The 18,765-nt window shown below is 38.7% G+C and overlaps 1 protein-coding gene across 2 annotated transcripts in view; it reads left to right on the forward strand.

Moving 5' to 3' along the window:
- Positions 1-18,765, forward strand: part of MRPL1 (mitochondrial ribosomal protein L1) — a 71,713-nt gene that overhangs the window by 42,250 nt on the left and 10,698 nt on the right. For both annotated transcript variants that reach the window (XM_007519830.3, XM_060187913.1), the window contains one exon: positions 12,347-12,453. In XM_007519830.3, coding sequence (XP_007519892.1) covers positions 12,347-12,453 — 107 coding nt within the window. The remainder of the gene's footprint in view (positions 1-12,346; positions 12,454-18,765) is intronic.

An 18,765-nucleotide genomic window follows, 5' to 3' on the forward strand; every position in this document is an offset into this window, starting at 1 on the left:
TTGCTATGTGTGCTACCCAGGTTCAAGGCTGGCAGCCCCTGCAGTGGAGTAGGCTTTGGTGCTTTCATGTCTGTCCTTCTTTGTCTTTTTCTGTCTAAAAAAGTTAGTTTGGAATGGTGAAATATCAGTAATATAAAAGGGAAAAAAGAAAGAAAGAAAGAAAGAAAGAAAGAAAGATTTCTAATGTAGAATAAATATGTCCTGGTATATGAACATGTTAATTTTATTTTTTCTTCTTTAGCATTAATATTGGCAATAGAATATAATTTGGGAAAAAGAAAAAAGGGCAGGGGTAGAGAGCATAATGCTTATATGCAAAGAGGCTCTCGTGCCTGAAGCTCCAAGGTCCCAGCTTCAATCCCCTTGTACCAGCATAAGCCAGAGCTGAACAGTGCTCTGGTAAATAAGAAAAAAAAAAAGAGAGAGAGAGAGAGACAGAGACAGAGAAGGAAAAAGAGAGTGAGAGAGATAAAAAGTGTGTGGGGGGAAGAATATAACTTGAAGGCTTAGTTATTTTGTAGCTTGTTCTGTAAATTTAGACGATATTGTAGCTCTAAAGGAGGAGGCCATATACCCACTAGGTGTGTTGTCATAATGTTATTTTATACCTCTTTGTCAATAGAATATACCTAGTCCGTTATGTAAGCATTTAACATTATATAAGTGCTTACTATATGCATGGTTCTGTAGGTATGTCGCTTAAGAAACTTTCCCTTTGTGGATATTTACCTTATAAAATGTAGTCAGGAATGTAAGATTGTTACACATAACTGTTTTTCTCTTCTCTTTTTTTTCCTATCAAAGCACTGCTCAGTGCTGACTTACAGTGGTACAGGGATGGAACCTGGAACTTTGGAACCTCAGTCATGAGAATCTCTTTGCATAACCATTATGCTATCTTCCCCCCACCCACTACACACATAACTGTTAAAAAGTATAACGTATTATATAGGTCCTGTAGGTGTTCATTTGAGGAATTTACAAGTGGGTGGGAAAAATGAGTGAAGGCATCATGAGAAAGGTAGTATTAGTAATGTGCCTTGAATAATTACATGAGTGGAATAGCAGGAATAAATTAAAATTGAAATAACTATTAATTGTAAATACTGAAGTAAGTCTGAAAGTACATGACACATACAAGAAAAGCCATTTAGTTCTTTTTGGCTGTAGTCAATGGCACACCTACATTGAAATGAGAATACTGGGAAATGTTTATACAAGGGTAGACTGATACCATATAGAAAAGGATCTTGACTATAAGATCCTGAGTTGCTTGTATTTTTTTTTTAATTTCTTTATTGGGGAATTAATGTTTTACATTCAACAGTAAATACAATAGTTTGTACATGCATAACATTTCCCAGTTTTCCATATAACAATACAACTCCCACTAGGTCCTCTGTCTGCTTGTATTTTTATTCTGTGTTCAGCAGGAATCTCTTAGAAGTTTTTTTTTTTGTTTTTTTTTTTTTAAGATTTTATTTACTTATTCATAAGAAAGGAGAAGAGAAAGAATCAGACATCATTCTGGTATATGTGCTGCTGGGGATTGAACTCAGGACCTCGTGCTTAAGAGTATATATACTTTATATACTGTGCTACCTCCCTAACCACCTCTTAGAAGTTTTAAATGGAGGATTTCTTCAGAGCCTTAATTTAGGAAGAATTCGTAAGGTATTTCTGCATGAATTAAAGCTAGCAGTACGGAGCTTAGTTCTGATTGAACTTTGCACAAGGAAGTTATGACCTAAGTTCGAAAAAAGGAAAAAGTCATGATGAGATTTTTGAAGTCTAGCGATGTTGCCTAGCAAATTGATACTGTTCATGTAAGCAGGCCATGGATTTGTGAGGGAAAATAAGTTGGTTTTGTTTTCTTTTGCAGACCTAGCTTGCTACAGGTGACACTGGGTGTCTGTTGATACCAGATCACTTATATTGAGATTTTATTTGTTAATGAGAAAGGAGGAGAGAAAGAACCAGACATTATTCTGGTACATGTCCTGCTGGGGATTGAATGTGGTATTTCATGTACTTCCAGTGCTTTATCCACTGTGCTACCTCCTGGACCATGATAACTGATATTTTGAATAAAATTTTAAAAAATAAAAAAAATTTTTTGTTAGAGACAGAAATAGATAAGGGGAGATGGGAGGAAGAGAAGGCAGAAAGACACCTGCAGCACTATTTCACCACTTGTGAAGCTTTCCACCTGGTCCTTGTTCATGGTAACATGTATGGTCAACCAGATGTGCCACTACTTGGCCCCACAAAATTTTTATAGTAAGGGCCAGGTGGTGGCAAACCTGGTTGAGTGCACATGTTACAGTATCCAAGGACCCAGGTTCAAGCCCCTGGTCCCCACCTACAGGGGGAAAGCTTTGCGAGTGGTGAAGCAAGTCTCTCTGTCTCCCTCCCTCTATATCTCCCTTCCTGATCTCAATTTCTGGCTGTCTCTATCCAATAAATAAATAAAGATTTAAAAAAAAGACACTTTAAGAAAAGTTTAAAAGATAATTTTATAGTGTGGGGCGGTAGCGCAGTGGATTAAGCACATATGACGCGAAAGCACAAGTGTAAGGATCTGGGTTGGAGCACCTGGCTCCCCACCTGCAGGGGAGTCACTTCACACGCGGTAAAGCAGGTCTGCAGGTGTCTTTCTCTCCCTCTTTCTGTCTTCAGCTCCTCTCTTTTTCTCTCTGTCTTAACGACGACATCAATAACAAAATAATTTCAACAACAATAGAAAAGGGCAACAAAAGGAAAAATAAATAAGTAAATATAAATAAAAAATAAATTTTATAGTGTAAACAATTAAAAAATTATTTTAGTAGATTCGTCCTCAAATTTCAACTCCAATTGAACTAAACAAACTTGTTAAAAGATTCTTCAGACAGGGTAATCACTGACACTAGGCACAATTACAGATCATGTTCTGTACTTTAAACAAATTCAGATAAACCCCAGTTCTCTTGTTGTACAAGCGTTTATTTTTGATAGTCTGCATTGATAGCATAATCTTATTAGATATTCAATTGAGATTCCTTGTTTGTTTTGAAAATTTTTTCTATTTATTTATTTTCCCTTTTATTGCCCTTGTTGCTTTTTTTAAATTGTTGTTGTAGTTATTATTGTTGTTGTTATTGATGTCGTTGTTGTTAGATAGGACAGAGAGAAATGGAGAGAGGAGGGGAAGATAGAGAGGGGGAGAGAAAGACACCTGCAGACCTGGTTCACTGCCTGTGAAGCAACTCCCCTGCAGGTGGGGAGCCGGGGGCTAGAACCGGGATCCCTAAGTCGGTCCTTGTGCTTTGTGCCACATGTGCTTAACCAGCTGCGCTACCGCTCCAGTCCCTGTTTGTTTTTAATTAGAGATTTCCTTTGCAGTACTATTTGTTATTGTAGAATCAGGCTTATATTCTTCCCTAAGTAAGATCTGAATTTGATTATTTAAAAAAAACATAATTTTGAAAAGTTAAACAATAATTAACTGTAGTTCAATTTTATGAAAATAGTTCAAGTGTGTTTATAATTAAACTATCAAAGTCACACATTATTAAATATAGTTCACCTCAGTGACCCTGGGTCCATGCTCCCAGAGGGATAGAGAATGGGAAAGCTATCGGGGGAGGGGGTGGGATATGGAGATTGGGCGGTGGGAATTGTGTGGAGTTGTACCCCTCCTACCCTATGGTTTTGTTAATTAATCCTTTCTTAAATAAAAAATAAAAAATAAAAAAAAAAAAGAAAAGAAAACACACACACAAAAAATATATAGTTGAAACTTAATATGTCTATTCAACTGGCTTTTAATTAATTAATTAATTTTTAAAAAAGATTTTATTTATTTATTAATGAGAAAGATAGAAGAGAGAGAAAAAGAACCAGACATTACTCTGGTAAATGTGCGGCCGGGGATTGAACTCAGGACCTCATGCTTGAGAGTCTTGTGCCTTAGCCACTGCACCTTCTCCTGGACCACTTTTTTTTTTTTTTTTTAACCAGAGCACTGCTCAGCTCTGGCTTATGGTGGTACAGGGGATAGAACCTGGGACATTGGAGCCTCAGGCATGGGAGTTTGTTTGTATAACCATTATGCTATTTACCCCTGCCCTTATTTTTTTTTTTAATTGCCACCAGGGTTATCAGTATGAATCTACTGCCCCCAGCGGCCGTTTCTTCCTTTCTTTCTATTATGTATTTACTAGATAGGACAGAGAAAAATTAAGAGAGGATGGGGAGCTAGAGAGAGGAAGAGAAAGATAGACAGACACCTGCAGATCTGCTCATGAAGCAGACCCTCCTTCAGGTGGGTGGAGTTCAAACCCAGACCTTAATTAGTATTATTATTGTAAAGCTGGAGAAATTGTTTTTAGTTTGAAACAATTTTAGACAAGAGAAATTGGGAGTCGGGCAGTAGCGCAGTGAGTTAAGCGCACGTGGTGTGAAGCGCAAGGACAAGCGTAAGGATCCCGGTTCGAGCCCCAGCTCCCCACCTGCAGGGGCGTGGGATTCACAGTCGGTGAAGCAGGTCTGCAGGTGTCTATCTTTCTCTCCCCTTCTCTGTCTTCCCCTCCTCTCTCCATTTCTCTCTGTCCTATCCAACAACAATGAGGACATCAATAACAACAACAATAATTACTACAACAATAAAACAGCAAGGACAACAAAAGGGAATAAATAAATATTTAAAAAAATGAGAAATTTCCCTTTAAAATATTTATTTTTATTTATGCATGTACAAACTATTGTACTTACTGTTGAATGTAAAACATTAATTCCCCAATTAAAAAAAAGAGAGAGAAAAATAAACAAATGAAATAGTTATTTACCAGGCAGGGTGCCCTCAGTGGCCTAGCAAAGCATCTTGAGAAATGGACAGACATTTCAACTTCTCTCACATTTCTTTTCCACCTCTGTATTTTCTGTTTGACAACTCTGCCACATTGACATTCTTTAAACATGAAGACAAATGATTAACCAGCCATAGATGTTAAAATAGAAAATACCAAATTTGCATTAGAACAAATGAAGCTTGTATGATGCAATGTCAGAGCTAATTCTGATTCTTGTTTTGGAACATTTGCTTCCCCAAAGACTTGAGGGTAAAATAGAAATTACATTTTAAGCAACTGGATAGAATTAAAAAACAAACAGACCCCTGCAGCTGAGCTCATTAGTGTCCCATTTTCTCTTACATGTTGTTTTGCTGGTGCAAGTGGGTGTAGCCGTCTTGAGTGGATTGAATGTGCATATTTTGGAGAATGTTTAGTGCTGCAGTTTTCTTTGTTTTATCTTAATTGCTTACATAACTGTAGGCAAGTACTTTATCAAATGCAGGTTTGATTTGTTTTCTAAATATAGCTCTTATATTTCATTTAAAAAGACATTTGAAACTTGCTTTTAAATTTTTCTTGAAAGAAATTTGGATTAGTGTTGCTTGTAAACTAGCTTTTCTCCCCTCCTAATATAAATGTTCCCTGAGATTCTTTTCTCTGATATAGGTGTGATTTAAATTTCTAAGCCTGTTTTTAGTATTTACTAAAATAATTTTAATATGAAAATCATCTTCACTGAATTGTTTCAGATTTTTATTATACATATAACCCCCTAGTAGGTACTGTGGCTAATATGTAAGTATCTGAATTGTATTTTATTTTATTTTTTAAATTTATTTAATTATTATTATTATTTCTTTTACCAGAGCACTGCTCAGCTCTGGCTTATGGTGGTTCGGGGGATTGAACCTGGGACTTCGGAGCCTCAAGCATGAGAGTCTATTTGCATAACCATTATGCTATCTACCCTGGCCCATGGAATGGGACATGTTTAGAAAGTTGGACTCATTAGTATTTATTCTTATATATTTCTCATATTGAACATCAGTGGCCCAGTTGAAAGTTGTGTGTATGGTGTTTGTTTTGCTGCCACCAGGGTCATCACTGAGAAATTCAGGAAGGAAAAGGGATAGAGAGGCAGAGAGGAAGAAGAAACACCTGAAACACTGCTTCACTGCTTGTTAAGTTTCCCCCCTGCAGGTGGGGAATAGGAACTTGAACTTGGGTGTTTGCACATGGTAATGCAAACACTATGCTGGGTAAGCTACTGCCTAGTCCCTTATTGTTTTACATATATATAGTGTGTAAGAACTTAGTACATGTTGATCCATAACTAGTACATAAATATATGAACTTCTATTATTACCTACTCCTAAAGGAGTTTTTTTTTTTTTTTTCTTTTTAAATCAGAGGACTTGTCAGCTCTGGTTTATGGTGTTGCGGGAGGATTGAAAACCTGGGACTTTGGAGCCTCAACCATGAGAGCCTCTTTGCCGAACCACTGTAATATCTTTCATGCCCACTATTCATTTTTCTTTCTTTTAAAAAAATATTTATTTATTAATGAGAAAGCTAGGAGGAGAGAGAAAGAACCAGACATCACTCTGGCACATGTGCTTCCGGGAATCGAACTCATTTTTAAAGAGTTAAAGATTGAGAGGCAAGAGCAAGGAGAAAAATCTGCTTGATTAAAATGCAGGGTGTACTAGTTGGATATAAAAGTACTTAGAAGAATGAGGGACTACTTTGTAGAATCAGATAACATAAAGAAGATACTAGCTTGGAGTCAGTAGTTAGTGCAGCGGACTAAGCACAATGGTGCAAAGTGCAAGGACCGGCTTAAGGATCCTGGTTTGAGCCCCCGGCTTCCCACCTGCAGAGGAGTCGCTTCATAAGTAGGTCTATCTTTGTCTCCACCTTTCTGTCTTCCCCTAATCTCTACATTTTTCTCTGTCCTATCTAACAATCAATGACATCAGTAACAACAATAGTAACTACAACAATAAAACAAGGGCAACAAAAGGGAATAAAGAAGTACTAAAAAAAAAAAAGAAGATACTAGCTATGCTGAGACTTTAAACACAAATAGAATTTGTTTTTCCTGACATGCATAAAGATATAAGAGAACCAGTTGTGCCTAGGAAATTATAAGTACCTTTTTAAAAATTGGCACATAAACTGTTATCAGATAGTAGTCATCAGTGGGGTTAGACAGTGCTAGGCAGTGGGCCAGATTACAAAGGGCTTTATGTGCCATACCATGAGATTAGATTTTATTCGTTTTGCAGGTAGGGCCATTGAAACCAGTACTTAGAAAAATGCTAAGGACAAGGGAAAAAAAAAAAAAAAAACAGCAGGCTGCTAGAGAAAGGAACAGCCAGATATACAAAGGGAGAAATGTCAGGCTTTCATCAGATTCTCATCATAAATCCTAGGGGCAAGAAGGGAGCGGAAAGAATTATTCACAGTATTAAAAGATAAGAATTGCCAGCCACGAATACTCTATCCTGTCAAATTATCCTTCAAGTTTGAAGGAGAAATTAATATCTCCCCAAACATCCAAAAACTAAAGGAATTTACCACTATCAACCCTGCCTTGCAAGAATTACTGAAAGGAGTCGTACATGAAAAGAAGCAAAGGAACTCCAACTCTAAGTGAAGTCGTCAGTGGTAAAATAGAAATGGGACCACATGGGGCTTGGTGGTAGCACATTGTGTTAAGTGCACATGGCATGAAGCGCAAGGACCAGTGTAAGGATCCTAGTTCAAGCCCCTGACTCCCCACCCGAAGAGGAGTCACTTCACAAGCGGTGAAGTAGGTCTGCAGGTGTCTGTCTTTCTCTCCCCCTCTGTCTTTTCCTCCTCTCTCGATTTTTCTTTGTCCTATCCAACAACAATGACAACAAAAGCAACAAAAGGGAAAAAATAGCCTCCAGGCGCAGTGGATTTGTAGTACAGGCACCAAACCCCAGTAATTACCCTGGAGGTAAAAAAAAGAAGTAATGGGACCACAAAAAGCGAGGAAGAAAGAAAGAAAGAATGAGAAAGAAACGGAAGAAAGAAAAGAAAAGGGACCACAAGCACCAACAACAGAAGAAACATAATGCATAGGAGAAAGGAGGGCAAAATGGACAGAGTGGTACAACCAATGTTGGTGAACCAAGGCCAACTATCAAAAGACCCGATTCTAAAATCCCAGTCTTAGACTCAGTGTAGATGGAACCAGAAGTGCTGGGTGTGTAGATGGAACCAGAAGTGCTGGGTAGGGTGAATCAGAAAGAGAGGATGAGTTACTGAAGTGACCATTAAGTGCGTGGCCATTAGGGAAAAACAAATGAACATTACCAGCTTTTGTTGGGGGGGGGAGAAGGAGGAAGAGGGAAGGAAAAATATGTAAAATCGAAGGAGATTTGTGTTTTTTATGATGAAATTGACTTGAAAATAAAAAATCTGTACCACTATGTCTAATCTACCACTCTTTTCTTGTGTCTTATTCTGACTGTGTAGGATGTATATGTATAGTATTCCATCAACAATTCGCTTCAGTTTGTTTTAATGCAGAGCTATTTTTTGTTCCTTTAAAAAAAATTTTTATTACATTTATTTTTTGGATAGAGACAGCCAGAAATCAAGAGGGAAGGGGAGATAGGGAGGGAGAGAGACAGAGAGACACCTGCAACACTGCTTCACCATTCACAGAGCTTTCCCTCTACAGGTGGGGATGGGGGCTCCAACCCGCGTCCTTGCGCACTGTAACACATGCGCTCAACCAGGTGTACCGCCACCTGGCTCCTGTTTTTTGTTCTTACTGCCTGTTTTCTCAACTCAATTATTACTACAATATGCTATATCAGACTTAATATTCTGAAGTCATTTGAGAGCTTGTTTGGAGGTTCTAGCAGGGGAGCGTGGCTACTTGTCATATACCCTCCACTGTCTATTTGAGGAAGGCCGTCCTCTTCGACCAAGAGCGCAGCTTCGGGAGGGACACACATGGAGTGGTGAGGGAGGAAGGGGACACCTGCCTAGCCAGCCAGATCAGCCGAATCAACCCTGGTGATCAGTGGGGTGACAGATGTCGCAGCCAGATCGCTCTCACATCCTGAAGTCACTTGTTTGTTCATCCTTTCAGCAAGCATTTGTCATAGTTTACTCCTGACTAATTACTTATCTCTGTCTAGGTGGAGATAACAAGTAGGTGCTTGGAGATTTATGAAAGAGGTTGTTTTTGGATAAATGGCTTATAAAGTCTGAATGAGAGGACTTAGTGAGGTGTGTGATGGCAAGAAAAAGGGAAATCAAATGATTGATACCTGAAGTAATTCAGCCTTGAGAATCAACTAAGGGAGGGTGGCTCAGCCAACCAAATCAAGCAGAACAGCTAGTGAGAGTGAAGTCTATGAGAGCATTGTAGGGAAAAGAAAGACATACTTTGTGGCATGCTGTTGGTAGTTCAAATCAGAGGAACACTAAGAAATGAATATAGTGTCTTCAAGGTAGATGTCATTGATGAACTTGACAATATTATTTTCAGTGGCATCATGATAACATGATTGAAGAGATAGGAAGAAGAAGAAATAGAAAGGTAGACAACTTTGGCTTTTTTCTTTTCCTTCTATTTTTTTTTCCCTTTCTTTTTCTCCAGAACTTTATGCTTTCAAGAACAGTATTGAGTAGCCAATGGAAGAAAAGTGAAGCCAAAGAAGACTTCTTTTAAGATGAGGGACTTTATAGTACATTTTTGCTGGTTTTTTTTTTTTTACACCCCCCACACCCTGTTGTTTGTTGTTTATGCAGTGCTTGAAGATGTGCTATCAGTACCTCATGCATGTATTTTACCACTGAGCAGCCATCTGGGCCACTGTTTGCTTTATATTTTTATGAAAGAGGGAGGTCTTAAAAGGAAGGATACTACCCTACCATCTATGGACTTTCCTGTTTCTGTTTATGGTGCACCCATGTCGTCCGTGGGGTTGAATCTAGCTAGAGATATTCTTGCTACTCACCTTCCTGACCCCTATAACCAGGTTTGTTTTGTTTTTGCCCCTCCCCCCCCCAGGTTATCACTGGGGCTCAGCACCTGCATGGCTCTACCATTTCTGGTGACTTTTCCCCACTTCCTTTTCAATAGAGGGGGAAGAGGAGAGGGAGAGACACCCATAGCATTGCTCCATTTCTTGTGAAGCTTCCTTCCTGCAGATGGGGGTTGGGGGCTTGCACTGGTGTCATCATGCATGGTAACATGTACAGACCTCTGCTGAATGAGCTACCACCTAACCACTATAGCTAGTTTTGTTTGTTTGCTTTCTTTATTGGGGGATTAATGGTTTATGGTCAATAGTAAAGTGCAGTAGTTGATACATGTGTAACATTTCTCAGTTTTCCATATAACAATTCAGCCCCCATTAGGTCCTCCTCTGCCATCATGTTCCAGGACCTGAACCCTTCCCCCACCAACCCCAGAGTCTTTTACTTTAGTGCAATACACCAACTCCACTCCAAATTATGCTTTGTGTTTTCTCTTCTGTTCTTAGTTTTCAATTTTTGTCTGAGTGAGATCATCCCTTCTGTTTTTGACTTATCTCACTTAACATGATACTTTCAAGTTCCATCCAAGATGAGATGAAGATGAGATGAATTCACCATTTTTAATAGCTGAGTAGTATTCCATTGTGTATATAGACCACAACTTACTCAGCCATTCATCTGTTGTTGGACACCTGAGTTGCCTCCAGGTTTTGGCTATTACAAATTGTGCTGCTGTGAACATAGAGATCCACAAATCTTTTTGATGGCTATGCTTGCTTCCTTAGGATACATCCCCACGAGAGGAATTGCAGGATCATAGGGTAGGTCCTCTTCTAACCTTCTGAGCATTCTCCAGACTGCTCTCCACAGGGGTTGGACCAATTTACATTCCCACCAGCAGTACAGGAGGCTTCTTTTGACCCCACAACCTCTTCAGCATTTGTTGTTGCTATCTTTTCTGATGTATGACATTCTCACAGGAGTGAAGTGGTATCTCATTGTTGTCTTTATTTTCATTTCTCTGACAGTCAATGACTTGGAGCATTTTTTCATTGTCCTTTTGGATCTCTTTGGTGAATATTCTAATCATAATCCTCTCCCCATTTTTGGATGCGGCCTTTTGTGTTATTTTTACTGAGTTTGGTAAACTCTTTATATGTTTTGATTATTAGCCTCTTGTAATATATGGTATGTAGAGATCTTCTAAGGGAGCTGGGTGGCAGTGCAGCGAGTTAAGCACACGTGGCGCAAAGCTTTGGAGGATATTAATTTGTTGAGATATGTAGGTCTTTCATAATTTGACACATTTCATTATTTGATATAAAATAATTTCATTAATATCACCCCCAAACTCTTAAAAAAATACCTGTACATACTGCAAAGCTGCACTGTAGAAAATACAAATTTCCAAAATTTGTATTTTCATTTGGAAACTTGAATTTTATTATTAACCACACATACTGTTGGTTGTTTCTTCTCATGTGACAGGCTTGCATTTTCAAGAGACTGTGTGTCAGATATCTAAGCCTGAATGATGGTAGTTTGCTAGCTCTTCTTTCATGTGAAAAATAGTGTTGCCTAAAAATATCAACTTACTAACTCAATTGTGCAAGTGCTTTTCCCCAAAACAACTGTTGTGCTGACTGTGGCACTGCACAGTTTTATGTTTATTTTCTATTTCTTCATACAGAATTCCTCAGTGTTTGAAATTTACTAAGAATGCTTGTTTTTTTTTTTTTGCTATCTCCTTAAGGTTATTCTTAAGTAAAACTGACAATTTATGTTTTGGAACATAAATTAAATCATATGCTGTCAAAAATAACCAAACCTACATATTTAATATTTCCAACTCTATAAATAAACAGCATCACTGATAGGAAAGAGAAAGAGCCAGGCATCACTCTGGTGCATGTGCTGTCTTAGAATTGAACTCAGGACCTCATGCTTGAGAGCCCTTTGCTCTGTCTGTCTGCACCCAGAGGACAGCATACACCTTTGAATGCAATTTCTGTGTCAGGAGTGTGTGTACTGTTCACCTGGATTCTCTACTTCAGGGTCGTATAGCTCCCACATGGTGTTGGCTGGGGACTGTGCTCTCATTTCAAACTTGACTTGGGCAAAGATTCCCTTTCAGGCTCATTTGCCTTTTGACAGAATTGAATTCTTTACAGGCTACTGAACTAAGGCCTCTCCATCTGTTAGCTTGCTTCCTAAATCTATCAGTAGTGGGAAGAGTCCATTACAGCTTTATGCCATGTACTGAACCACGTGTACATAATCACCCTGTCTCCTCGGTCAGCACAAGTTCCAGGCACCATCTGTACTCAAGGAGAGAGGCTCATGACATGAACATGAACGTGAACTCTGTCTGCCATAACTTATCTGATCTTTCAACATGAGATGAATGTTTCTTTTTAATCAGTGACTTTTGCTACTCATAATAGATATAGTGATAACTCTAGATTTTTAATATTTCAAAACAGATTCTATTGGACGTGACATTCCAAAAATGCTTGAATTATTTAAAACTGGACAAGAAATTAAAGTAGATGAAGAAAAGGAGAACTTTCTCAACGCCAAAATAGCAACAGTAAGTTACAATGTGACTTATTAAGTAAATCTTTTTCTTTCTTACTTAGGTAATTCCTAGTAATTTGTAATACAACAGTGATTGAAAGTTATTTTGTTACTCACTTAGAAGTCACATTAAATATTTACATATACAGTTTGTTTATCCTACAGTCTAAACTCATAAATTTACTTATTTTTACCTTTGTAGCCTTTCTTAATTTTGTAGACTTCTTTATCATAACCACCATGTGATGCTGGGGTTCAAACTCAGGACTCCATGTTTGAAAGATCAATACTGTATTCACTGGACCACCTCCCAGGCCTGAACTAATACATTTTAATGGCACATGGAAAGAGTAATATGCCACTCACTGACATCTTTTTTTTTTAAGCTTTTATTTGTGAAAAGGAAACATTGACTAAACCACAGGATAAGAGGGGTACAACTCCACACAATTCCCACCACCAGAACTATGTATCCCATCCCCTCCCTTGATAGCTTTCCTGTTCTTTAACCTTCTGGGAGTATGGACCCAAGATCATTGTTTTTCAACTTCTGTCTGTGTGTGAGATCATCTCATATTCATCCTTTTGTTTCTGACGTATTTCACTTAACATGATTTCTTCAAGCTCCATCCAAGATCGGCTGAAAACGGTGAAGTCACCATTTTTTTTTATAGCTGAGTAGTATTCTATTGTGAATTAGACCACAACTTGCTCAGCCACTCATCTGTTGTTGGACACCTGGGTTGCTTCCAGGTTTTGGCTATTACATCATCTCCCCGGACAATAACTTGGATCCACCTGTATATCAGATTTCAGGCTCAGGCAAAAACAAAAATAAACAAACAAAAAACCACTAGTATAGCCATAGGTCCTTTGGAATATAGCTAAAATATGCCTATTAGCTATCTACAAACAGAGACACCCCCCCCCCCAACTCTTCACCTGCACTATTCCAGCCTTTAGGTCCATTGGCTATTACAAATTGTGCTGCTATGAACATAGGTATACACAAATCTTTTTGGATGGGTGTGTTGGGTTCCTTAGGATACATCCTCAGGAGAGGAATATCGGAATCATAGGGTGGGTCCACTTCTAGCCTTCTGAGAGTGCTCCAGACTGTTCTCCACAGAAGTTGGACCAATTTACATTCCCAACAGCAGTGTAGGAGGGTTCCTTTGACCCCACACCCTCTCCAGCATTTGCTGCTGTTACCTTTTCTGATGTATGACATTCTCACAGGAGTGAAGTGATATCTCATTGTTGTCATTATTTGCATTATTTTGACAATCAGAGACTTGGAGCATTTTTTCATGTGTTTCTTGGCCTTTTGGATCTCTTCTGTGGTAAATATTCTGTCCATATCCTCCCCCCAGTTTTGGATGGGGTTGTTTTCTAATGCTTGGCAAGCTCTTTATATATGTTGGTTATTAGCCTCTTGTCTGATGTATGGCATGTAAAGATCTTCTCCCATTCTGTGAGGGGTCTCTTTGTTTGGCTGGTGGTTTGTTTTGCTATGCAGAAGCTTTTTAATTTGATGTAGTCCCATTGGTTTATACTTGTCTTAGTATTCTTTTTAATTGGATTCATTTGATTGAAGATATCTTTAAAATTTATAGATGTGTTTTCATGAGAAAAAAATCAACTTTTATGTCTGGCTCCAATTCAGTGAAATCTTAGATATGTAGAAACACTTATTGAAGTTTTCACGGGGCTTAGATTCTAATTATCAATTAAATTATAATTGAAAAATCATTTGGGACTAAGAAAGTCAGCTAAAGTTTGAAGATAAAAGGCAGATTATAATGCACTGGACCTTTGTAGTATGACTTCTACTTAATTTCAGATCCTTTTTTTTTGTGTGTGATTTTGATGTATTACTTTTTTTTCAGCCCAGCAACTTGGAAGAACTTTATAAAGCTTCCAAAAGAATAGTTAATGAGTATCTGCTGTATTTCTAATCTTTTTTACATTTTCATTTTTCACCCCAAAATAATTATTTTCATGCACAAACAAATTTTTAAAAGACTCATTCTTTAAAAATGCTTATTCATTTATTAATGAAAAATGAATGAAAAAGACTAAGCATCACTCTGGCATATGTGATGCCAGAGATAGAACATGGACCTCATGCCAGCAAGTCTAGGGCTCTAGCACTATCCTGGGCTGTTAAAATAAGAACCAATTTTTGGTTGCAAACATATTTTCTGACAAAAGGTTAAATCAGAAATCTTGATGGCTAACCTTCATTTATATTATAACACTGTGGATTCCTTGAACCTATAGTACTGTACAAAAGCAAAGATAAAGAGAAATTAAACATTAATAGTATTTTAGGTAAGAATGTAAAGACTTGAAGGCCAGCTCACTGGGTAGGGTACCTGCATTGCTGTAACCTGGTGTCAAACAGGGGACACCATGCAGTGGAGGCAGCTTTGGTGCTGTGGTGTCTCCCCTTCCCTGTCTCTCTGTCTGAATTTAAAAAGTGACCAAGATTGGTGAAATCAGACCTGAGACCCTAATTTCAGCAACACTAAAGAAATTTTAAAAAGTCAACTTACCAAAGTGCATGAGATTTTAGTTTTGTTCAAGATCTGGACTGGAGAGAGAGGGATAGGGGAGTGGAAGGGAGAGGGGGAGAGGGAGAGGCTTACAGCACTGTTTTACCACTCCTGAAGCTTAAACCAGGGTCTTGAACCTGAGTCATTGTGCACTGTAACGTGCACTCAACCAGGCATGCCACCACCTGACTCTTTCTTACTGCTTTATCACACAGTGTGCACATACACACATTGTGAATGTCTACTAAGGAGAGTTATAGATGTGAATGAAACCAGAACTTTTTGCCTTCATATAGCTTACTCTGTGGTAGTGAATAGAGGTGAGAGTGATTATTGGGGGCTGGAGGAGGTAGCTACTCCTCATAAGTTAGTCCAGGAAGGTGACATTTAAACAGAAAAGTATGGAAATATCTGTTGGAAAACTTTTTGGAAGAGGACAGCAAGTACAGAGACTTTGAGGGAGAAAAAAGAACTAGAGATGTTACAGATTAAGTTATTCTTTTAAAAAATATATATATATATTTATTAGCCCAATCAAATGGGGACTGGGGATGGCTGGCTAGGGGGTAGGGGTTGAAATCACTAGCCTTTTATATTTCTGTATATTGAGTTGGAAATAAAGTGGAGGAGCTTTGCTACTTTGAAAGATAACACAATAAATAGATTTTAAACATAAAAAATATTTATTTAATTCATTAAGATGGGCAGAGAGAAAAACAAGACATCACTCTGGTACATGTGCTGCTGGGGACTGAACTTAGGACCTCTTGCTTGAAAGTCGTGCCATCTCCTGGACTGCATAGATTAGATTGTTCTTAAAAGAATACATGCCCCCCAAAGTTTTGAGGAAATTATTAAATGCACAGTATTTGGGAGAGCTATTTTAATAAAGGGGAATCGAATCTTGGACATGCTTTAGTTTTTTTTAAAGAATATTTATGGGGGGGGCACGCTTTAATTTTTATTTATAAAGACATTTTGCGCAGAGGACCAGGAGATAGCTCTCATTACCATACATGAGGACCCAGGTTCAAGTTTCCAGCTACCACATGGGAGCACCACACAAAGGGGAAGCTTCACAAGCCCTGAATCAGTGGTATGATGTCTCCCCTCTGCCTTTCAATAAGTAGATACTCTTCCAGGACCGGTAGAATCATACAGGCTCAAAACTTCAGTGAAGCCCTGACAGCAAAAAGAACAAGAAAAAAAAAGAAAAAAACTTTGTACACAGGGTTTTATTATTATTATTATTTATTTTAAAAAGGAGAGATTAACAAAGCCATAGGATAAGAGGGGTACAACTCCACACAATTCCCACCACCAGAACTCCGTGTCCCATCCCCTCCCTTGATAGCTTCCCTATTCTTTAACCCTCTAGGAGTATGGACCCAAGATCATTGTGGGATGCAGAAGGTGGAAGGTCTAGCTTCTGTAATTGCTTCCCCGCTGAACATGGGCGTTGACAGGTCGATCCATACTCCCAGCCTGTCTCTCACTTTCCCTAGTAGGGTGGGGCTCTGTGGAAGCGGAGCTCTAGGACACATTGCTGAGATCATCTGTCCAGGGAAGTCTGTTTGGCATCATGCTATCATCTGGAACCTGGTGACTGAAAAGAGAGTTAACATACAAAGCCAAACAAATTGTTGAACAAGAGGGTTTTTTTTTTTTTTGAAAAATTTTAAACATTTTATTTATTTATTTATTTATTTATTGTTGTATAGAGACAGAGAGAAATTGAGAGAGGATAGGGAAACAGAGTGGGAAAGAAACAGAGAGACTCTTGCTCCCCTGCTTCACCACTTGTGAAGCTTTCCCCCTGCAGATGGGGACTAGGGGCTTGAACCTGGGTCCTTGCGCACTGTAATGTGAGTACTTTACTAGGTATGCCACCACCTGGTCCCTTAACCTCAGAAAAGCCTTACATGGTTTGCATTGGCTATATAGCCTCTGGACCTGGGTGTTAGTGGGCTATGTGCGAGGGAACAAGCACCCTCAGAAATAGGAAGGTTTGTTTGAAAGCAGTTGAAGACTTTTACATACTTTTTGACACTGCTTAACAGCTTTCCCCCATGCTGGCAGATGGCTGGAAAGATTAAAACAGAGTCTCTAAATGGAGAGATCAGGACTTCAGGGAATTGAAAATGGGGGGGGGGGCGGATTAAGTGACTATATTTGCTAAACACAGAGAAGCCCTCCCCGCTATCCACAGCCTCCCTCTCCCCTAAATTGACTCCTGGAACCTGGTCAGCCAGACTTCACCCTCTCGGCAGAGGATTATATGAGGCCTAATTCAGAAAGAATAATGATGATTCTGCTTTTGAGCCGCTTTACAATATTCCATTTTCCCTTGTACTGTCATTCTCTTTTAATCTCTGGGTGAAAAGATACTTGTTCATTCCTGGCACTTTAATGAGAATTAGTCAACATGACTTAAATGTGTAATTGTTATAAAATTTTAATTTGTTTAGTTTTTGATATTTGCTTTCATTTTCCTTTCTTTTTTTTGTTTATTATTATTTATTTACTTATCAGCTCTGGCTTATTTTGGTGCAGTGCTGTGGGGAGGGGGGGTTAGATTGAACCTGGGACCTCAGAGCCTCAGGTGTGTGCGAGAGTGTTTGCATGACCATTATCCCCCTCTTGCTGCCTGCCTCTCTCTCTCTCTCTCTCTTCCTCCCCTCCTTCCTTCATCTACCTGTACATTGGAAAGACATGAAAACTGTTATTAAATTTATGGGGAAATTAGTATGAATTAATAGAATGTTTCTACCACAGAATCATTTTTTTAATGATGTGCAACTTAATTAATCTTGATTACACAGAGTAATAAAAAATGTTGTTTGGTAGGTAGGTACAGCCTGACTTAATGCTAATTATCAAAAAAAGTTATTTATTAAAAAATAATTATAATTATCAAAAAAGTTATTTATTAAAAATGTTTTTAACATACCTTCAAAATCTATTATCTAAAAGTGTTTAAATGTTCCCCCATATTCTTTTTTACACCATTTGTTCATCTTACTTATAAAACCTTTGTTGTGTATATGAAGCCAAGGCCTTGTGCATCTGTGATTTCACTGCTCCCAGGCTGCTTTTTCTATTTATTTTTTTCTTCTCATGCTGCTTTTTCATTCAGTTAGAGAGAGAGAGCACTCTGCAGCACAGAGCTTCCCCTAGTGCACTGGTATTCTCCTGTGGTGCCAGGGTTTGAACCTGGGCTGCACACATGACAGGGTATATATTCCACCCAGTAAGCCTGTCTCTCCAGTACCACCTTGAAAAATCTTTTTTTGGGGAGTCAGGCGTAGTGCAGTGGGTTAAGCGCACATGGCGTGAAGCGCAAGGACTGGCCTAAGGATCCCGATTCAAGTCCCTGGCTCCCCACCTGCAGGGGAGTCGCTTCACAGGCAGTGAAGCAGGTCTGCAGGTGTCTATCTCTCTCCCTCTCTGTCTTCCCCTCCTCTCTCCATTTCTCTCTGTCCTAATAATGACATCAATAACAACAATAATAACTACAACAATAAAAAATAACAAGGGCAACAAAAGGGAAAATAAATATAAAAAATATATTAATAAAAGAAAAATCTTTAATAAAGTAAATTTTTTAATCTTTATTTATTGGATAGACAGGCAGAAATCAAGAGGGAAGGGGGTGATAGAGAGGTAGAAAGACAGAGAGACACCTGCAGCATTTGCAAAGCTTTCCCCCTACAGGTGGGGACTGGGGGCTGGGGACTGGGGGCTCAAATCCTGGTCCTTGTGCATTG

The sequence above is a fragment of the Erinaceus europaeus genome, chromosome 3 (assembly GCF_950295315.1).
Source record: "Erinaceus europaeus chromosome 3, mEriEur2.1, whole genome shotgun sequence".
NCBI classification, from domain to species: domain Eukaryota; kingdom Metazoa; phylum Chordata; class Mammalia; order Eulipotyphla; family Erinaceidae; genus Erinaceus; species Erinaceus europaeus.